General features: G+C 37.9%; 1 protein-coding gene across 18 annotated transcripts in view; it reads right to left on the bottom strand.

Annotated features, from left to right (window-relative positions):
- The window catches only part of NCKAP5 (NCK associated protein 5), a 435,525-nt gene that overhangs the window by 94,240 nt on the left and 317,305 nt on the right, over window positions 1-23,980 (bottom strand). For all 18 annotated transcript variants that reach the window (XM_084524282.1, XM_084524281.1, XM_084524266.1 and 15 more), the window contains one exon: window positions 3,656-3,724. In XM_084524282.1, coding sequence (XP_084380408.1) covers window positions 3,656-3,724 — 69 coding nt within the window. The remainder of the gene's footprint in view (window positions 1-3,655; window positions 3,725-23,980) is intronic.

The raw sequence follows: 23,980 nt of genomic DNA, 5'->3' as shown, positions 1-23,980 counted from the left end.
AGAAAGATATGGAGCTAGTTTCTTAACAAAATTAGGCTATTTCATTCTTGTATCTAGCAAGTTGGCAAAATGTGTTGCTATTACTATTCAAAGATTTTTAGGTCTGTATGCTTGGTGGGAACAGTGGTGGGAAGCCTCCAGTGAAATGTTCTGCAGCAACTACAGTTAATTTAGCAGTCTGTAAGTGGAATCGTGTCCAAACTGTTGCATTTCAAATGAGGTTGTCATTCTAGTCCTACAACAGGGTTAGTGTCCAGATGGAAATAAACTTCTAAGCTATAAGGTATTTTTACTTACAGGTATCAAGAGACACCATGGATATGAACAACGTAAGCCAGCACTACAAGGCGGATAGTCACAACTACCAAACTGAGACCACTGAAGGCAGAGGGACTGGTACCTGAGAATACGTGAAATTCCCACTGATATGAGACAGAACTGTGCCTCAATCCCTGCAGGCAAGAGAATGTAAAATGACTTGACCTGTGAGTCATGAAGTTAACAGGGCAAACACAAGGCATAGAACCAACGTGGCTGGTTCCTCAGTCTGCTGTTACGCAGCATATGACACTGCGTGCCTTCACACTGCCTGCCTTTCCTTTTGGCTTAATCGCCAAGATTTTTTGGTGAGATTTCTTTTTGTGGACTGCAATAAAAGAGATAAAGGATCAAACTCCACTTTTTCCTTACACAATTATGTTTACATATACATATTATAAAGTGGTCTTAATAGAAAAGGTATAAAAGAATGAATCAGAGAAAGGAGACCCTAGTGTAACATATATTACATCTTTTACAAGTACTCAGATTTTACAGGGCTGCCTTTAATGGATTTTTACATACGCACACAGACATTTCAACTGTACTAAAATGAAAGGTGTTATATTTTATTCAAACTTCAGAATGAGTTTTTACAATGACTTTGTATTTTTTATTAGCTAAATGGATACATATTCAATAATGTTACAGTTTAATTCTTAAAACATCAGCAAACATATTATCTAAGCTAAGTTACACAATTTCCTGCTTATAAGTATAGTGAAGCTTGACAGAAATCTCAGCTGGCACTGTAAAGTGAATAAACATGACATTACCACTTGCCAATAAACTGAGAGCTGAATTCTAGGATAGGAAACCAGGATTAGGCATGCTAACCTCAAACACTGAAGATATAGGAAGACAATCCTGGTTTTAGCATTAAATTCTTCAGAGATGGAAAGATACGTATATGTGGTATTTGTGAAATTAAATGAGCTCTTTTAAGTATTAAGTACTGGGATGATAACACTTTCTTCCAGATGTTTCTTCTAAAGTTGTTTATATATACATCCCAATATGAACAATTACTTTAAAAATCAGCGAGTATTTATTTAAATTCATGAAGGACTCTTTTTTTTCCCCACAAAAATATTCATGCAATACATTTTATTTTCCTGAGATCTCCAGTAAGAATCCTTTTTTTGGAAAGGGCTTTTTCACATGCAATACATCCTCAGAAGACTCTAGATGGAAGTGAAGGTTCTCACATGGACTGGGTTATTCACTAATTACTTTTATATCTGATCTCTATATTGGTATTGTAATGAAGCAGAATTTCCTGGGGAGCCCCCTAAGGGGATGTGCTCAGGTGGGTGCTAACTCAGGAATCCTGCAGAACTTATGATTATTAAAAAAAGATTTCGCTGCCTAAGCCAACGGTAACAACTTCTTCACCTCAGTGCTCAGAAAGGAGTAGGTCCAAGTCTGTGCCAGGTAAAACAACACTGGCTGCAGTGTCCCTGCCAAAGCACCATGCGAGCTCAAAGGGGAAGGAGGAGAAAAAAAGTGATACCAAACAATGGGAAAGGACAAGAAAGGGCATTGCACACACACAAAAAGATAAGCAAACAAAACAAAAAAGTAGGGAAGCACAAAACCACAGGTGACAAGAAGCACGCTCTCCTGAAAAAGTTGACACAGTGGGAGAAGATGGATACAGCTGTGATAATATCGAAGAACTGTAAACAACCAGCCTAATGTTGAAAATAATAAAGTTCAGAGCATAGTTTGATATAATTATTCATTCTTCGAACTGCAACAGCATGTAAAAAATACAGCCTTGGATCAGAAATCCATCATGTTACTGCAAACACAGAATAAATACATATCATCTGTCCTTGTAGTGTGCCTGCAGTGTTTTTTCTGGGAGGGACAGTTATGGTGCTTTACACATCTCCAAAATGTAGACAGATTTTGTCCAAGACAATCTAAAAAATAATTTTAAGCTCTGTAATTTAAACTAAAGTAAATAACTATGTGGTAATTTCATCAGGCCAATGTGCTAATTTCACTCAGGCCAACGCAGACCAAGGCTCTGCAGCTGGCCCACAGCCACAGAAGAGACAGCACGCAGCCTGGTGGGAAAGTGCATCTGCAAATATACTACACTGGTGAAAGCGTGCATGTGCTGATGAAAGTCAACCTAAATTGGAAGCTTGTTGTACCACAGTTATATTGATCATGACAGTAAAATTTCAGCAAATGCTGATTGAAAATTTAAAAAGCTGGTATGAATGCATGAATTGTTATCTGCTATGTGTGGTTTAGACACTCGGTGTACTCTTTTTTCAAAGGTAGAGCTAAGAAGCCAGAGTAGGTTTTATGGTGTTTTTTTTTTTTTGGTTGCATCTAAGCTAATTACTTTCACTACTATGCATTCCCATTGTAGAATGAGCAAATGATTTTCACTAAGTAACACTTTAAGCTACTAAAAGTCTCAAAATTATTTTAAGCTCTTGCACGTCTTGAAGAGCATTATTTCAGGAAAATGAGAGGAATAAGTAAACACCAATAAACATCTCATCATACAGAGAAAGCTGTAAGCAATAGGAGAGACACTGCCCAAAATCTTGTATGTCCTAAGGCACACATTTCTGGAATGGTAAGCATTGATGGAGTGCTCAGGCAATAACTGATGGGTGAATTAGATAGCTGTAAATGGGAAGTCTGATCAGAAGATGAGGCATGCAGTAGAAGTCAGCCAACAGACAGGAAAAAAAAAAAAAACAAAAACAAAAAACAAAACAAAACAACAACAACAACAAGCAAACAACAACAACAAAAACAAACAAAACCAAAACAAAACCAAACCAAAACAAAACAAAACACAAAACTGGCATAAAGACCTGGGTATGTAAACACAAGGGGGAGCAGAGAGACAATTCCTATTACATAGGAAAGCTGGGGGGGTTCTGACAGAAGCATTGCCACCTGTGTTCCACACTACAGAAAAACAAGAGCACACAAAACCAAACAGGTAAATGATAATTTTCTCCTCTTAGGATAATTTACTGAGAGAAGGCATCCCTGCAAAAGGACATCTGTCTGACAATTTAATTCCAGAATAACAACATCTTTGGTGGCAAAGCCAGTACAGCAGTCAAGTTCCAAATATTGGTCACGGAGATACCAACTTTTTGGTGAAGACAAACAACAACAATTTACAGCAGAGGTCATGGAGTATTTATGACTGACAGACACATGTTCTTGGAATTACATAGACTGAGGTAGTACCAGAAAATTGCAGAACAATGTCAACCTTGTATGAGAGGAGAAATTTGTTTCTATTCATTTCATTGCAGTACCAGGTAAGAACACCTCTTTTTAGCTACCTTACCTCATCAAGACATCTTTCATACTGTTCTCTCTGATTTTCGTTTTCCAGAGCCAGTGCTGAATTCTCTGCCTACAATAAAATACAATAAACAAATAAATATGTATATTAGTCAATGGGTATCTTGAATTACAGGCCAATTCATAAATTTTCTTAAGGTGAGTGCTTTGTGTTCTTCTTCAAGATCCAAAATAAAAAGCACCATACAATTTGTTTGAGTAAAAATAGTTTCTGAAATTATTCACACCATGCATTACAATTTAGAACAAAATACCAGCAGAAGTATGTCTACAGTCTCATCTTGCCATGTGCAACAGAGTCTGCAATTAAACATTATAAAAGATCTTCATATATCTTTCTTTCTCCCTTTTTTACTCTTAGAGTGAACTTGCTGTCTGAGGAAGCCACTTGGAAGCGAACAGAAGCAGCTACTATCAAAAGGTAATGATGGGCAATCTTATGTAAACATTTACTCATGGCAGCTTTTCATAAGCCAGGTTTCTGCACCGAGTAACTCCAGATGCACTGACATGTAATAGATAATTGGTAAATTACATCCTTTAGCAAAACCAGAGAAATGTATTAATCTTTACCTTAAAAAAGCTACCAGCACTTTAAGAATACAAGTGGTATTTTAGTACCTCTAAATGCAATCTTAAAGTCAGAATTTTTTTCTCTAGTGTATGTCAGTTTAAATATGATAAAGTTTTCTGTACAGTAGTGCCTTTTATCTATCTTTAATTTCCATTACACTCATATTTTTGCATAGTGCAAACTTCAGAATGGCAGAATCTGGTACATAAATTAAAGGAAATCAATGCATTTTTCTATATATTATGACTTGGACTTTAGGAATACTGTCAGTGTTAGAAAAGGAAAATCTCTTAAGTGAGATGTATACAGCTGCATCAGAACAAGTTTCAACTAGTTTTCTTTTAAAGACTGAGAAACTAAAACAATATATAAAAAGCTGTGAGTTAAAGCAGGCTCCAGAAAGCTCTTTGCCTCCCGTGTATAACTTCTCATCACGTAACCATAACACCACAATCACTGCATTCAGATAATTACAACTATTATACAATTTACATTACTCGCTTCACTTTAACTGTTCTGTCAATCTGTAAAAGTTTAACAAGTGCTGTTTCAGAAGAGTCATGGTTATATAATACAACACTCATAAATATGGTTAATGCATAATATTAGGAGAAAAATTAATGCAATGTACTGCATGGAAAGAGTCTACAGAAAGATGCACAGTTATCACTTCTGTGTTAAGAAAGGTCAATGATTCAGCAAAATGAAAAGCCCTAAGTCCAATAAATTGATTTGTGGTCACTGTGGTCACAGTCCAAGCTAGCAAAGGTGGTAAAATGCTCAGCGTAATATTTTCACAGTGCTTCCTCCCAATGGATTCAACATATGGCTATAAAAAGTCTATGGGTGATCCTGCAGGGAGCAACGTAAGACGAGCGAACAAAAAATACAGATGCAGAAGTAGCAAGGTAGAAGTAGCAGAAGCCACAAAAAGCAAGAGCAGCCATAAGAAATCAGGAGCTGGAGGGTAAATAGTCCTCCTCTACACTGAAGACGCTACCACATACAGTTATCAGTTTGCTTTTACAGATGCATTCCTGCAGATTGATTGATAAAATAAAGAGATGATTGCTATATAAAAAGGTATTTCTATGAGTTAAAGATCTTCAGATGTTTTCTCTATGACTATCACCTTAAAATGTCATCCAAGATAAATTCTTACTGTTTTGAAGCTCTCATTAAAGGATTAGTCTGCACGGCCGTTTAACTCACTCATGTGGTGTACCTTTGGGTTTAATTTTTGGAATTTTCATTTTCCATAATGTGAAAATATACTGTGTGATTTTATTCTAGAACAGTCTGAGCAGATTGCTTCCATATAGAGATGTCTAAAAGACCTACTACCTGCAGTTGTACTATACAAAATACCCAGAAAAGTCCCCATTATTTCTTAGTCCTTTTTTCCTTTGAATGCTGTGAGGTTTTAAAATGGAAGCTAAGCCTTCCTGGCTCTGTTAGCTGAATCTCTGATTTCAGTGAGCTACCCCTTTACAAGCAGGCTACCAAAATTAGGAAATCTGAACTTGACAGCATTATAAATAAATGGTACATTTTTCCTCTTATCAAGCCATAGTGGAAACATCTGTATAATAAAACCCTTTTCACACCAGTAGCTCTGAAAGTGCAGAGAAAGGATGTAATGCAGCCAATGTTAGCTTGACTTCTGTGCTTCTTGATTGCTGAGCAAATCATGCCCATTTATTTGGCGTTTTTGTAATGAGGACTGGACTAGAAGGGAACACTTGACCGACTTTGCTTAAGATTCTGCGCCACTTCCCACAACGTGGGAAAACCAGGACTTGATACACTAAATCACCCTATTCAGCAACTGAATACTTGATAATAATCCACAATCCCCCAAAAGTATTCATATAGAAAATCTGTAATAGCACTTGTGGTCTCAAAACCCTGCCTCCTAATCCAAACCTTCATTTATTTAACAGAAACCACTGGGCTTTGTTGCTGCCGTACGTCTGCTCTTTCTTGCTCAGAGGGACCTGCCCACCTCTGAGCCCACCTCCAGTATTGCTCATTCCGGGCATCTTCCGCCTGTTAAGCAAAGTAGGTCTCATTGGAGAAATCACTATTACATTTTATTTTCATTTTTATTTTCAGGCCGTGCTTTTAGTAGGCTAAGCCGCAATAAGAAGCCCCCACTTCTCTCAGCATGAAGGCTATTGCATGCTTGCAGGCACCCAGAGGCAGTGGCAGAGAAGTACTGACCCCTCTCCAGTCATTTCTCCCACACACAGATAGCCTAGCAGGGCAGCAAAATTGAGACTGCTGAGAATACCCTCTGAGATACCACCTCATTTCTATGGTGATTTCTAGTCTTAGGCATAGCTATCATCTAGGTATTTATATGTATTTTGCTACAGATGGAAATAAAACACCTCTGCCCTTCAGCCTCACAGGCACTAGAAGCGATGCAGCCCAGCAAGCTGCTGCAGGCACACGACATTCAGCACTTGCCACCAGTGCCCATAGGCAAGCCTGTTTTCTTGGGGGTCAGCTCCCAAAGCATGGTATCATCCTTACAGCCAGAAGTAACTGTGCAGAGCTTACCACTAAATGAAACATTGCGTGTGGGTTTTGGGTCATCACAGAGTCAGGGATCCTACAGATGTCAGAACGGAGGGACTTCCTAGTTCTGATTTGGAAAAATTATTGCCCACAAAGTCTCTCCAAACATTGGAAAATTTAAATATTTCAGTCAAGACTTGGGAAATGTTAAACAGCCGTGAGCTGCCTTAATTAGAGACAGCTTTGTTATGAATGATGAGAGTGAGTTTATGGAAAATCAATTTGAAATTGAAAACTTCAAATTACTTTGCATAAACCAGAAGTAACACTGCTAAGATACAGTCATTACAAAAGACTTTGTCAACTCTAATTTTAATCCTTTTCTTGGGGTGGAAACCATAGCCATAGTAACAATGATGATCTTCAGGTCAACTAAGAGTCTTCTTTCTCCTTCACAGATGCTGAAGAAAACTACTTTCACCTACATGAAACAGCTTTCACCTCAAATGAAACAGCTGCTCACTGTTTCATTTGAGACCAATAACAGACAGACTACAGGACTGATACTCTGAGGTTCAGTCCTGTTCATGCTGAAGTCGATAAGAATCTGACATTTGTTTCCTATGAATGAAGATCCAAGCCCAACGCAAAGAAATAAACTATATTTATTTTCACATTACACAATGTTTCCTTAAAACTATTTTTTTTTCTCTGGGACAGCAGGAAGCTCCTTGGTTCACAATGATTTATTGCTCTTGATGCTATAGAAGAAACAAGGAGACAGAAAGCAGCCATGGCTTTTTTCACGTTACTAAAAACGTGTTACTATACCCGATCAGTAAAGGCACACCAATTAATTACAATTTAAAAAAAAAAATAATTGTAAAATGGTAATGATCGTTATGATACCCTTAACACCAAGAAACAAGGAGCATCTATTCAAGCACGATATTCACCTATCCTTCACATTCTTGTGAAAATCATCTTCACCTGAAGTCTAAAATGCATGTCAAATATACCCTTAACACGGTCATACTTACTATTTTGTTAAAAACAAACAAACAAACAAACAACATCAAAAAACACAACACAAATATCCCCCTAACACTTCCCCCCAAAAAAGAAGTGCTATCTTCCCAGAACCATTTATTACCAGTAGGCTCTGAGACAAAAAGTGCTCTGCTGCTTTCCATTTTTTTCTGAGTTTTTATATCCTCAAGATATCCTCACCCACACTGATAGAGCCTGGCACCTTTCAGCTAAATAGTATCAGACTATAAATAGCTGAAATCAATATGCTCATCATAAATATACTCTTACATCGATACACACATTTAGGATGATTTCTTCATTTTCTCCTCTTCCCTCTTAACCGTCTCAGAGAGGATTATTAGAACAGGTTAAGGACTGTCGACTAGCTATACTTTGTTCAGCACTTACCCGTGTTTGGTAGGAGTGGCAGACATTCTTGTGTCTGAGAACGCCATGAGACATCCATGTCTCCTCCAGATTTGCCTCTCTAAGTGGCACTTGAGAGGACATCTCTCACTTAACATCTTGCAAAAGCCCTTTCTGTGTGCTTCTTGAAAGAGGAGTGAAATGCTTAAATCATGTTTGAAATGAGATTTGGATTTTAGTCCCTAAAGTGCTTTTCAAAAAGTTTAATCTTAACCTTTATGTGCCTTGATTTATTAAGGCAGGAGAACAGGAACAACATTTTGTTATTTAGCTAGCCTATTTCAATGCGATAAGAACGAGGATATGCTGGGTGCTTTGGGGTCTTTATGTGAAGAATTACTTAATGTACCTATTAGGGAATCTTCAACAGGCAGTCCTCTACACCTTTAGCACCACGCTGAAAAGAATTAAAACACCAAAGTTTCTGCTAGAAGACATGAATAAAAGAGAAGCACATAAAACCAGTTGTCCTTATTCAACCATTGTAGAGTTGAAACAACATAAAAGAATGGGTGGAAGAAGGGAGAAGAAAAGGAAGGATAGAAAGCATTTACTGTGCACTGAGGGAAAAGCAGATGAAGGTCTAAAGGTTGTGTGTCAAGTTAGCAGCTCAACATGCTTTGAAGGTATCATCAATAAAGGTCAAGAGGAACAAAGTTATGACAGTGAACTTTAAAATCCCTGACAGAATGCTACAACAGTGGTTACCATGTGCACTTCTTTGCTATTCATACTAAACCATTAGTGCATTTATAGAAAGGTTTATCGATTTACACAGACACTCATTTGTCATGCCCCGCGCAGTATATTAATAGCTGTCCAAGCACTTCAGAAGTGCTCAGCAATTTCTTCATGCTTTCAGCCTCTGATTTTGTATACTTCTGTGGTCACAGCTGCATACAGCACACGATTAGAGAGGTTACAGCCTGTTGCTGGTAAAAGTAAGTAACAACATTGTTGTAATCTTCCCCTAGGTCCTTATGAGGTCCTTATGGCTTTTTTTTTTTTTTTTTTTTGCTAAGCTGCCACCCCAGGAAGAGTTTACCACTTGAACCACCTCCATATATTTGGTCGCAGGAAACCTGGTATTATTCTGCCCACCTTACCCAGAAAACTTGTCCTTTGAGATCTAGCCCAGTAATCACACTTTCTTTTCAATTAAACAAGTTGTCAGACTAAAGTTTAACAGCAGAGTTATGCTGGCTAGAAGTAGATAAAATGGCATCTTTGCTTTAAACTCAACGTAACGATAGGAACAACAGCCTAAATTTATTTCTAGCAGTACAGAAGCATTGTCACCGGCCATTTGACGGTGTTTTCTATGTTGCTACAGATGTCTCCTTGCTAGGGATAAGCTGGGAACTGCTCCCCACAACCTGTCAGCACCGGGCTGCTCCCCGATCCTGCCCTGCAGCAGGACAATGCCAGAGAGCCCCGGAGCCTCCCTGCCGAGCTGTTCCCCCCCCCCAGGGCAGTGACCGACTGGGGAAAGCCACATGCTGATGGAGTAACAGAGCGCTGGGCAGGCTAATACTTAACTGAACACTACCAGATGCTTTTTCAACTGTTCCAGTCTCATCTGTTTCTTCCACCTCGTGGAGATGGGGAAAAAGCAGCAAGAAGGACAAATTATTGATATGACAGCCAAGCTTCTCACCCTTGCTTGGGAACACAGGGGCCCTAAGCCTTGTCAACTGCAGCATTTGCAGATTTCTTTTCAGCATGATAAAATAGTCTTTCCTCTTCAACCGCACTTATAAGATTTGACACATTTTATCTGAAATATTCAGCCAACGCTCAACACAATTCAAAAAAAAAACAGGATGAAAGCAACGCATGCTATTTTAAATTACAAAATACAGAACCATAAAAGAGTTAACCATAATTCTGTCTGTAAGAAGGCCACAACAAAGCTCTCTGGGAGGGATCATTCTTGAAATTAAAAATTTTAGTCTTGTTTTTTAGTTCTTTACTGACGCAAAAATCCCATGAGATTAGAAGAAGCCACCACCAGCTCTCACAAGCAGCCTATCTCACAGCCGTGCTGAATTACAGCTGTGCTGCCAGCAAAGTGGGGTTGTGGCCTTGCAGAGAGCAGCATAACCTTCTTGTTTTAATGTATGCTAGAAATCAGAAGATTATTCAACATCAAAAGGCTAACCACTTAAGACTATGTAAAAACTTGGCTTTAAATGTTTTTAAGTAAAAGCAGCCCAAGGTCTCTGCAGCTGCATATGGTGTTTTACGAATTATTGATGAGCTGATTCGTGTATTTAAACAGGAATTTACACTGGAGATTATATTAGCTTTAAAAATCATACAGATTTCATGCTGCCAGAGATCAGAAAACAGAACTTGCCCGTTATTTGCCCAGATCTGGAGCAGATGGAAGGAGACCCAACCCTGGGTCCTGGACAGGGCTCACAGGCAGGGAGCTCCTCTCCTGCCCACTGAGTGTCTCCCACTTCCCATGGGAAGACAAAAGTGGTTCTCGGCTTACATGGCAAAGCCTCCTTTTTGTAAGGGGACAGCTATAACCTAATCCTTCAAACCTACTTGTGCTGGAGGAACGTACGAACTTCAGCAGATGAGCCAAACAAACCCAAATCGAATGATTCATACACATCTGATGAGACTGCCTCCTAAAATGTGCTAAAAATGAACCTCATATTCCTGGGAATTCCTCTGTGATTCCCCTCCACCCCACCCCCACCCCCGTTGTTATTTCCAGAAGCTGTGGCTGGAAATTTTTAACTGGTTCAAGCATGGTAATATTTGTCTTCTTTTTATTATTTTGGTTGACTCTAATGTGTTTAAGAATGACAAGCCTTTAAAACCTTCAACATTTTCCCTCCTGACACCACAGAAATGTCTGGAGTTGACATTTTAAAGAGAAGGTTAGGAATGGATCTAGCAAAACAGACTGCCCAGGCTTATCTTCCAGCAAATAAATATCTAGGCTACCAACAGATCTATCAATAATAGCTTTGTCTGTTTGCTTGCATACAAATTGTAGCAAATAGCAAATTCTAGCATTATTTACTGAGACTATAATAGACTTACAATATGCCCACTGGCAATGCACTGTCAATACAGGCCTTTGAACAAATAGGTTAAAATTGTGAAGGATGACATTTTTTTTCCCCCAAAATTATTCCAAATGATCACCAATAAAACATTTTTGAGGACAAGAAGTAAATAGATACAAATAAGCAAAGACAGGCGGTATAAAGCCATGTGTATTTTCTGAAGTTAAAGATACACGTATAGGGGTAATTGTACATGTACTGTGCACACACTTGACGAAGCACAAAAGTATGAGTATGGAGACCCAAAAGCCCCAGCAGAACTCCTGCTTTTCACCGCTCATCCTTCGCACAAAGCACTAAGCTGTGCACCTTGGTGTGACGCCACGCTCTGCACAGGGACTGCGGCACTCAGCTCGCCTCTAAACCATAGGCAAGACACCTCTCAGCAGCCCCAAGAAGCTCTGTGCTATGGACCTGTTGACTTGGGCAGCAGGAAGGAGGAATGCTGGAAGTCATTCACCCATCCCAAAAATGCCACTGTGCCAACAGTGCAGGGCATCTCCCTAGGAGCATGCACCTGAGCATGATGTTACAGGCTACAACACCGTCACACAATTGTACGACATAAGACTGAAATGTTATGCAAGGAACTGTGCGTGCCTATCACAAAATTTGTTTATTTTCTGATTTTCCAGTATTTACATTTGGTGATCCTTCCCCTTGCAAGTTGTGAACCTGAGGCAGCTGCTCGATCTCCTTCATTTTCCTCTTGTTTTAAGTGATTTTTTCCCCTTTGAAACAGGCTGTCCCTGAAGAACTCACAGGACCTCACTCCGGCAGCCTTACAGTGCTTCCCCATGTAATACTAAGAGGCAGTTACTTCCTCTATCAAAGAACTAAAAATAAAATCCCTGGTCAATAAAAAAAAAGTAAGCAGTTCCGAAACTGGAACTGAAATTAAGATTCTTACAATTAATGCAGGTAGATAAGAGCAAGCAGAGTGGACCTGATTCAACTTAAGGGACATTTTGTGTTTAATGTTAATTTGTATGTAACATATACATGTATATCTTTGTATTTTAAGCTCTTACCTGGATTAATCCTATCACATTTGTTCAGCTGCATTTGTTTCTTTTTTTTTTTTTTTTTTTTTTTTTTGGTAAAAAGACCAAACTCTTCAGGGAAAATTCTACTTCTTTGAAATTAGTAAAGAATAGTTGAAAACCTTGCAGCCAACACAGACATTAAAAAAACTTTCAATGAATCCATTTTCAAGTAAAATATTGACTTTCATTTGAAAGGAAACCTCTTTGCAGAAGATTTAGATCAAATTTTAAAATTACACTGATATACCTATATATATACACAAATATTTGTACAGCACAACTATTTGCAGGGCTTTGGGTCCTTCTGAAGTGATACACATGGCAACTATTTTTTAAAGAAAAGTCACTTGACAAACTAGAAGTTTTCTTTATAAAAATAAAAAATAGAAAATCAGATCTCGATCAAAACTTATATACTTTCAGGACAGTTTTTTCAAGCAATGAGCAGGGTAACTTTAGAATCCTAAAACTTTGAACAACTTATCCTTCAAACCTTTGCAATCTTGACCATGAGGTTACTGACGCAGTCACAGCTTTCTATTTTCTACAACTCCATTATCTACACCTTCCTGAGTAGCACACTCAACACCAAGGTTAATCTAATGTAGAGTATGAAAAGAATACAGCATTTCAGATTTATGTATGAAAATTAATATTTGGACAACTTTGTTCCAACAGAAACCATTTCTTATTTTTCCCACTTGCCTAGCTGAGATTTTCATAGCAAATAGAGATAATAATGCTATCGATTCGTGGCCTTGGGAAACAAGTATGGAAAAGAAACCCAAGAGATGAACAGTTTGTCTTCAGAAGAAAGGCAGTACCTAAGTATAGGAATAAACCACAAAGGCCTTAAGCTTGGTTTCTTCAAAAGGTGAAATTTAGCTATTCTTTTTTGGAATGTTATTGCAGCTTTTCAAAGTTTTGCAGGTCACACTAAAATATTCAATTCAGGAATATAATCCAATTTTAGAATCTAATTCAAAAAATAATGATGATGTATTTTTCCTTTAAAAACTACAATTAAAGTCATAGTCAATGGAATGAGATAGAAAACCTTAAAATAAAGTAGAAGAAAGCCAAGGAATTTAAATATCTATATATAGGATTTTTTTTTTTTTTTTTTTTTTTTTTGATTTCTAGAAATTCTATCCATCAAGAGCAGCTTTTCTCTTTTAAAATGGCTTTTATCTATTTTTTCTAATATTACTGGAATGAACATGGGATATAATTTCATAGGTTAACGCAAGCAGTGGCCCTCAAGCAGTAATCCCAGGGTGCTCCTTGCACTCAAATGGAAAGGGTATTAATAAATGATAGTAAATTGCAAATTCGGATCTAAAGTTGGCACTGTCTCCATGGAACACCAACACACCCCACGCTCCCTGTTCCCCAGGAAACTAAGGAACTGAGCATGTTTGGGGCTGATAATAGAAAGAAAATGTGCAAAACTTTAATGCATTCCTGCCTTTTTTTCCCTGTGTATCATACGATCAACAATACTATTCACTGTATCCCATTAACTGGTTATTTTAGTTCTCACTGAAAGGTGAAACAACAGATGTTTTGCCCTGTCTTGGTAAATGAGGATGGTGAATTTTTATCAAGAAATAATTTTTTATGCTGGTTATTTATTCAAAGCTTTTGCATGTAGTTAAAACAAAAATAATTCTCTGTAATGCAGTAATTGAAAGTGACAGCCTGGCAGACACAGATCCCCTGTGCTGAAATGTCACATCCATTGCCTGTGTGATGTGAAACTCATATTAGTTCCCTGGTATCCAATGATTCTTTAAGTGGGAACACCTCATTTTTCTTCTCCAAGTAAACATGTGTGGTTCCTGATGCAATGGCAGAAAATACACAAGCGGTTTTCCTTTATAAAAATATCCTGTGAGCTTATTTTGATTTGAACTGTGAGTAAAAAGAACGATTTTTCTTTGCCACACTATGCCATAGATTTAAAGTATTACACAATATTATAATTGATATTGTCAGAAAATTTCTTTTAAACATAATAAAATATAAAATATGTTATTTTCTCCCTTCTATGATGAATCATTTTATTCTACTCCTTTAAAGATTCAGAGTTAAAAGGTTTCCACCACAATAAGCTATTAATGTCAACCATTTCACAAGGCATAACGTAAATTTATAACAAGTTTCTCTGTTCTTAACTACACAGGAGCATTGAGTTATTTCTGAAGGCAATGTTTCCTGCAATTTCACTTTCTTCATCCAAGTCACCCATAAGTCAACAGCCCCAGGTACTTAAAAATGAACTTCTTTTGATGGTTTCAGTTATGTCTCTCCCTTCCAGGTAAGGAGGCGAGAAGCAAAGCAAAGCAGTACAAGGTGGTGGTTTGCTGTGCTATGAATAGCATCAAATGCCATATAATGTGCAGGAATTGTTTTGTAGCCAATAGCTAACTTCTCATAACTGAATCACAAAATTACTGTTTCATTTCTTGCTGAAATAAAACTCAATTTGTAATCAGTTTGCATCTCCTGAAAGCTTTATATATATACATACACACACATATATATATATTTTTAAGAGACGGAGCAAGTACTAAATGATGCCCCTCACTCCACACAGCAATATGTGGTGGGCTGACTTCTGCATGGACATTTGTTAAATGATTTATTTTTAATCTTTGAGAGCAGAATAGTGAATTTACAAAGTAATTGCATTTTGCTCGACAGATAAACAGATCAGGCCTCAAATTCTGTCTACTTAAAGTTTCAACATTTTGGAGTTCCGTCTGTTCTTTCTGCCCTGCGGACTGCATTCATGTTAAAGAAGACAGATGTAGAGGAACGAGAATCCCTTCGAAGCTGTCTGATGTGACAGTACCTGACTGCTACCCTAATTTCTCACAGGGAATTTCTCCCATTGGGCTGGCTGATGTCTGGTGCACCTACATCAGCTTTTTGGCTTGGATAAGCAGTGAGCAGCCTTCTGAAGTATTTTTCTGATAAAAATCAGAAACTGACCAAGTTGCAGTTCACACTGTGGTGTGGCTTTGGGACCACAGACAACTGTCTGAGTTTCTTTCAGACAGAACCAGAGGAGGAACTCCAACACCTCCTGGGCTTGACTAGAGCTAGGCCAAAGGACTGCACCTCCCTGCACCAAAGGGAAAGGCAGGCCTGTTGGGAAGGCTTTCTCCTACATGAAACAGAGATGTGCCAGAGGCATTTTTTTTACTTGGATAATTTTACAACTTGGTATTTCATGAAAATATAAAATATGAAACTGTACAGAAACATAAACAATAAAGTTAGCTACACAGAAAAACAAAACAAAACATAACATAACTTTATTTTAATTATATATTATGAAGTGTTACAGTGAAATACTAAATACTTTCCTACTATTTATTCAATCTTGCTTTTCAGTATATAAAATTCTACTCAGAGCTTATCCTTTGTACTTTCGTTTACTGGTAAACTATACCCCTAGATGTCCAAGAAAAGCCTTACACTACACACTATGGGAACATGTAGCAAATTGCAAAAATTCTCAGAAAAAAAAAGCTTTGGATACCAATAACAGTTTCATATGGATTTATTTATTTATTTTATTATTTTTTTTAAGACAGGAAACAGTTATTTCTTAAATGTTGTGTGTATTACAGAAAGTGCATTCATTAGCATATTGTATTGAGTCATTTGCTATTTAAAAAATAAGAATAGAACATATATCAAGTCAAATTTGATGGGATTCAGAGGTGTTCCAGCAAGAAACTCGAGCATGAAAAGTGCAGCAGCAACAGCCCAACAGCCCAGCTGGGATCTACAAACTGAGCCAAAGTGGTGTCACACATAAGTAAGCACAACTCGAGTACAGCCACTGGAACTGCACCCACCTGCACACCTCCCAGTTGGACACACGATAGCCAAATACACTACTGCTAGGATCAAACATGAGGATATGTTGCTGTTATCTTATTCCAAGCTGCTGTTCAAGAGCAGTATGTGTGATTAATTGATTGGCCTAAAGGGAAAATGCGGAAAAAAGAACAAAAATAAATCAATGTGTGAAATACTATGCAATGTAATATATACCCTAGGATCGATCATATTACTGCTCTGTCAGTACAGGCTGCAGTTGGGAAATATCCCTGCCTGGCAGAGGTCACCAGCAGGGCAAATCAGTTGCTTAAAAACATCAGAAGTTCTCATCTCTTATTTCTATTCAATTTCTCTGTGAAAAATAGATTTTTCTCCTAATATTAGCAAGTCCTTTGTTACAATGAACTAAGAATGCCTAGTTTTACCAACCTAATTCGGTAAAAGTTTGAATAGATACCCTTGAGTCACTGTGAAGGACAAAACATTTGATAAAGAGTACAAAAAATACCATCACTGGTATGTAAAAATACATATTTATATATACATATATATACCCCCACAAAGAGGAACCAAGAGAAAGACACAAGCTCTTTCCTTAGCTTTGAAGATAAGTCAACACTCGCCAAGCAGCTCTACAAAGATCCCCCAAAGCTAGCTCAGGTTTCTAACATCCTGTTCTAGCAGTGCTAAGGCCCTGGGTTTCCAGAGGAGTTAATTAGTCCCAACAAAAATGATGCTTCTGCTACTTGAAGTATCTTGCTTGGCAGTGTCAAATGCATGACAGCCTCCACAGCCCAACAAACCTTGGATCCACTTCTTCGGCTGACCTGATACTGTTGTTACGATAACTTTACAGAGGACAGTGGCTAACAAAATAACCATTTTTTAGTATTTTAGTCTTAGATTTGTTAGTGAATAATTTACTGAAAAGGTGAATGAAAAACCTTGGTCTTACTTGTTTCCTCTTTTTTTCTTTTTCTTAAGAACCTGAATATTAAGAGCAAGGTCATTAAAATCAGAAAGATTACTCTGGAAGAACTTGTCATTTGATTGTTGGAAGACAATAAGGAAACTTGAAAGCTTATAAGTGGGAAGAGTTATAATTACTAAAGGAAACTTTTATATTCTAAATAATATCCAGGTCTTGGCCTTGCATGCATCTATACTAAGCAGACCAGGAATAGGAAAGTCCATGAATTGCAAAGATGAATGGGCTCTGTCACCACCCGTAATGGAAGGCCAGTAGTTATCTCAGGTATTCCTGTGGGAAGGGAAGAAACTCTGCCCTCTAGATGGCATTATGCACCTGCATATTGCAGGCGCGTGCGGAGCCCTGCCAGGCAATTTAATCATTCCTCCACCTGCAGAGGAAACGCGGGCACATACGTCAAGAAGATCAGATGGCAGTTCTTGGTCTCAACGGAAAGGTGACAGCTGCACGTTGCTAAAAGGCAGAGCAGAGGCTACCCAGGGCAGAGACCCTGTCTGAGCCGTTTGACGTGGGAAGCAGAGGAAAGGTGCTCATCCTGAGAAGCAGCAGAATGGAGGCTCTCCCCGACACCATATGGGGAAAGGGAATTTAGAGCAGGCAGCGATGGGCAGTGTCTGAAAACAAATAATTATCAAACACTTGCAGAAAAAAGGGTAAGATTGTCCTTATGAAAAAAAAAAATAAAAAACAAAAACAAACCTATACTTGGCATTTAATAGTATTGTATCTTGTAAACGTGTATTAAAGCATGGATATATACATGCAGGCATGTATGTCAGTGGATATAAGGTTACATCATATCCACATATAGCGCTTTTGATGAAAAACTTAAATTAAATATTTGGTTAGTGGTTACCAAGTATCTATGGAACCATCAAGAAAAATCACGGTCCTACATAATAGACTGAAGTAAGACTATTCCACATTTGATTTATCTATTCTTCTTATATATTTATTACTAATCTTAAAATCTGGGGTTGTAGATATGATAGATTAAGTAGATTTAAAAATAATTGTTTTTTTTCTGCTGTAGATTTTTGAAGTGGCTGCAAAATAATGCCAGTGAATATTGAATTCCACAAGTATGTTAACTGGAAAGATTTCACATGTGCAGGTAAACATACAGCCAACGCAAGAGCCCAAATCCACATCATGACAAGCACTGATATGCTGCCAGCCAGCATGGCTCTGGTAATTCCAGTAATTTGAGTGTAACTATACCTGCCCAGAGTCTCAGCTGTAATCTCTAATTTTGTGTTCCTGCAAGATGGAAATCACTGTCAAACTACTAAAAAGTGCATCACCATGCGGACCTCATTATTGTTTCATTTTCCAAGGCCAGTGCAAAGAAATGAAAAGAGAGTAATTATTTTTGCTATGTAAGGGTTGTAAGGGATTCAATTCAGCGGTTGAGGTAAATTAATTGGGATTTCCTGCGCAGCCAGTAGAGAATGCCCGCAGAATACAGGGATTTTCTTGATAATGCTACTTTGACATGAACTGCAGCTATTTATTTAGTTTATGAACTATACGACTCCCATTACTGTCAGCCAAATTGCATGCATTAGTATGCAAATTAAAAATATAAGGCATGATTCTAAAATCTGTTATGCAGAATCTTTCCTCTGAAATAAGTGCCGCTGTGAGGAATGAGAAGGCTCACAAAAGGGGCTTTCGTGGAGCCTGGCCCAGCCTGGCACACCTGATAGAGACTGTTTTAAAAAACTTCTGAGTCTCACTCTGAAATGATAGATGTGTTGGGATAAACACAGTCACCTAGATCTATAACATACTATTGGAAAATCTCATTTCACTCAGAGAGGAGAGTGAATTTTCAATTGTATCACATGCCTGATTGCTATAAAAGGTAAGTCGCATTATCTACTGATTACGTGCAAGAAGGCACTACAAATGGAGAGAAGGGCACTGAAAAACTATCCTTATTTAAATTATAAAAGTCAGACCAAAATATCAGATTCCTTCGGTGCAACCTAGCAAGGACTCTTTGCAGAACATGGTTAACATTTATTTCAATAGAGAAAATTTGACAGGTTTAATAAAACCACGATGATTTTCCTTCACTTCTGTAACTTACCTTTTCTCCACTACCTAGACCTATTTCTCAGACCTTCTGGCACCAAATCATTATTCTTGTTGCTATATTCAGTATTTTGAACTTCTTACAGAGTGGTTCAGCCAAGTTAGTACCACAGAAAAAGAACTATAAAGAAAAAAGCCATTGTAAAAAATTGGAATATCATAGAAAAATCTGCTCTTACAATAAATACAAGCAACTACAATTAGCTGTGCTAAAGCAAACATCTAAATGTTTATCTCTGTTCTTACTATTTTTTGTAAAAGTTCTAGAGCTCAATATAACATCCTAGGTATCCTAAAGTATTACTGTAATTTTCAAGTGTGCACGCACCATAATTTGGGCAGAAAATGAACAGTACAGGTAAACTAAATACATTTCTAAACAGTATGCTGACCCAAATGTGAATGTAAATTAAAAATTGTACAGAAGAGATGTTTCTTCCACATGGAAGATGTTGGATTTACTGTCATGGAAAATGACATCTTTCGTTAATCTACTCTGAGAAGGTACAAATCAGGAATAACCTAAGTTATTTACTCTGCCTTTCTACCTCTCTCAGGTAGAGGTGCTTTGTACCTCACTCAGATAAGACTGATGTGTGTGATAAGAACATATCTGAAATATCTGACTCTAGTTTAGAAAGCTACTAACCTTTACTAAAACTTAAATTCCTTCCATAAGCAGGCTAATGAAGAAAAATTCTGATATGCAACAAAATTGCTGGTGATGGTGTATGACACAGAATTAAATGCAGTTTTAAAACTTCATAGAACAGAAATGCTAATCAGCACATATTCTGTGGATCAAGGAAATAGCACATCTTGAAAGATTACTGCTACACGGGAATCTCATAGCAGAAAGCAGAGAATCAATCTGAAAGCTTTTACCTTTTCACCACATGCCAAAAATTCAGAAGCCCTGCATGTTTTGACCAAACCCAAAACATTTAACTTCTGAACCACTGCTGTGTTGCTTTGTGGGAGATGCAATTGAATATTTTTTTTTCTTCTTCCCTGTTTTTTTTCTAGGCTTTACTAGAAATGAAAACAATACCATCTGTCATTTGGACTAAAATTCCCAGGAGGCACCATGGTTGATTTTAGAAACTAAGTACTTTAAGCTCTCATTCAACTGGATAGTCAGAAAAACTCAGATATGCACGACCTCCCCCACCAGTCATGGATGCAATGACTTACCATGCAGACTTATTTATCTGAAGCCTCTATCCTAGCTCAGGAGATGGAGCTGTTTTGGTGGAACAGAGGATCAGCAGTCTCTCTCCAATGATACCATCAAATGGTTACAGCAACAAGAAAGAGCAAATCTCAACAGCTCTTCCAGTGGGCTATTTTCAACCTCCCTGCGTAAATGTATACCCACAGTAGATCTTGATTTTTGCATGCCAGAAAAGAAATTGCCATGAACTTTGTCTGGCTTAGATAAAAAATTGTAAAGGGAGCGAGAAAATAAGAAAGTCCATTTAGATCCTCAATATTTTAAATGTCTGTGAGAACTATATTCTCTTTTCTTAAATACTCATCACCTCCTAACTGAATTCAATTAGTCTGCCCAGAAGAGGTTTCTCTTAGTATTCACCTTCTGTATGAAGATATCATTTCTATTAACATCCAAACTGATAAGGTGCATTGACATTGAAAGCAACTCAGGGTGTGTGCCATCTATGGAGAACGCAGCTTCATGCATTCATCTGCAGCATGTAGGATGGGATGGAGAAAGCACGGAGGAAGATCTCATGGGCAGGAAGGCCCGTGTTGGCAAAAGAGAAGGTACAAGCATGTGGCAAAGATGTGCATTTAGAGACTGCAGCAGGAAAGGGTAAGGACAGATGGCAAAGAGGAACGCATCCTAGAGCACAAAGGCAATGAGACACAGGTAGAAGCCACGGGATTTGTTTCTCAAACACTAGGAATAACTGAGCCACTGAAGATCTACAATGAAAGAGTTCAAGCATCAACAGATTATAGCATACGTTCCGCATGATAGTACTTGTTTGGTTTTCATTTAAAAACGTATTCATTTCTTAGGAAGCCACAGCAGTTTGACAGTACTGTTACCAGCACAGAGCTGGAATAAACTGGGCTGTATTTGAAACCAGTGATGTGAGTCAATGCTGATTCATTATCAGCCTTTGTGTAACTTTGGAAATAAAACTTTTCCAGCCTCATCTTCTGATCCTATTTATTAAGGAAAAAAAAAAAAAAAAAAAGACTTCTTAGGCACAGTTCAGAAAACAAATTATAAAAGTCTCCTACGAGGAGAGATTTAAAAGGAAGGAAGATTTAAAAGTAAAATAATCCAATAATTAGGATTAAGTAGGTTGGCCTTTGGTGATCAGCATATTGAATCTATTTATGTGGATTGTCAAGGCATTGGGCTAAGAAGAGGCCTCTGGCTGAATCAGTTTAAATGCACTTAGATATTGCATGTTTCTTTTCACATAAAATGATACAATTATTAATTGTCTTTACAATTGACATTGTAGTACATGGAAAATGAGAAAAAACAGGAAAACCATGTAAAAGCAAAACAAAAATCACACAATGCCAAAATAAGGCTCTCTTTTCAACACGCCCAAAGGAATTAAGTCACCTTCTCGTATCTCTTTTTCATCTCAGTTTGTTAATACCATGTGTCTCTTCTTCTACAGGGTAATAAAAGCATAATATGGGAAATACTTGACATACTTTCTCATTTGTTTAATGGTGATGATACAAGGGAAATTGCCCCTCTAATATATTTGAACATTTAGCTTATTATCCTGAGTGAGTTTTGTCCCAAAAGCTCAATTTATTAAAACAAAACACATCTTTCTATGATGAACTGCAAAAGGACAAGAGGGCAGAATTTCATAATTAAAATCAGAGTATTTCCTTGACTCTTCCCTAGCGGATATTGGTTCTACTGCAGCTTAGTTTGCTGAAACTTTCATTGAGTCTCACTCACCCGCAAGCAATGAGATTTTCACACATGAATTAGGCTTTTCATTTGATAACTTCAACGTTACAATTTAATGCTACTCCAGTGGCTTGCAATTTGGTGCCGTGCTGCAAGGTTGTGAGCAGCCTTCAATCATTAGTTTTTGAGGCCAACAGAATTAGTTCCCATTGCAGAAGGTCTGGAAGGGAAGTAAGCGTAGTCAGCAAACCAGGGCAACCACTGAAACCACTTTTTTTTTTTTTTTCCTACCCTGCAGAATGGATCTAGGATCTATAGTTTAGATTTTCCTTGTATGTGGTAATGGCTGGATAGACACATCCAGACTTGAAACCTTAATTCTGCCAAAGTTGTCCATTTTCCTCTTTGTTTCATGTGTAAAATGTTACCCTACCAGACTGAACCAGGGTATTATGGCCGGAGTTGTTTCCAGTTCCATGTTTTTAAGTAAAAGAGTACGTACAGACAGAAGAGGCTAGGCAAAACCAACCAGCTTCCCAAGGCACTTGACTGCATGCCCCATTCTAGCTCTTTGCTTGCCTCCAGGTGTAGTACCAAGGTAGAAGTAAAATAGTCTGTAAAAGGATGCAGGAAATCTGGAGCTGAGACAGGAACTGAATCCAGTCTTCTTGAGTTTTCATCCCACCTTGACTCACAATCCCCTTTCTTTTTGAAGAATTGAGGGGACATGGACTGTGTGAAAGGACACAGTATCAAGAAATTTTTTTTTTTTACTGGCAAAGGAGCATCTTTCATATGAGGAAAGGCTGAGGGAGCTGGGCTTGCTCAGCCTGGATAAGAAAAGGCTCAGGGGGGATCTGATCAATGTGTATAAGTATCTGGAGGGAGGGTGTCAAGACGATGGGTCCAGACTCTTCTCAGTGGTGCCCAGTGACAAGACAAGAGGCAATGGGCACAAACTGCAACACAGAAGTTATATCTGAACATAAGCAAAAACTTTACTGTGGGGATGACTGAGCCCTCAGGTTGATTTGCGATAATAAATTCAAAAGCAAATACTGTGAAAAGAAAGTTGCTTTGAAAAGAAAGTTGCAGTACTGCAATGGCAAAGAAGGAAGTCTGGAAGAGCTCAAACATTTCATACAGTTAGACATAGTTAATTCATGCTGAATTATCGTCACCACATAAATGTCTGTGCAAATGACAGACTTTAATAAGCCTTCAAAGCTGACACACTATTTATCACTGATTAAATTTTTTAAATCAAAGTAACTATGGCTTTTACAGACATGTTTAGATTAAGACTGACACTAACTCAGTATATCAGTTTAAGTCACTTGCAATTATGCAGGTGCTTGGGCAGCCTGTAGCTCTGTCATTTAAGGCTAAATTGGGGCAAAGAGCCCGTATCCATGTTGGATAATGAAGCCCTTGTCTCAGGAGACAGATAATGATTTTCAAATGTAGAATATTCCCAAAGTTTTCCTCTGTGCACTGTGACTGTGTAATCTGTTCTTGCTGGAAAAAGGCTGTCACAGGGAAAGTAATAGTATAAAATCTTGCAGTTTGAGTCTGTGTAATACCCATCGTCCCCAGGAGGTCAAATAAAGTCTTTGTGAAAATTTCCCAACTTACATGCATATGACTTTGGAAAAGCAATAATATTGTTTTAATGTAATTTCATATATATATATATATATACTTGAAATCATTATACAGGGGTTGATGCATGTCCAGAATAATTTATATTTCTTG

Source organism: Aythya ferina (genome assembly GCF_964211825.1).
Source record: "Aythya ferina genome assembly, chromosome: 6".
In the NCBI taxonomy this organism is placed as follows: domain Eukaryota; kingdom Metazoa; phylum Chordata; class Aves; order Anseriformes; family Anatidae; genus Aythya; species Aythya ferina.
Note: the sequence above shows the minus strand (reverse complement) of the source record. Positions and strands in the feature narration are given on the sequence as shown.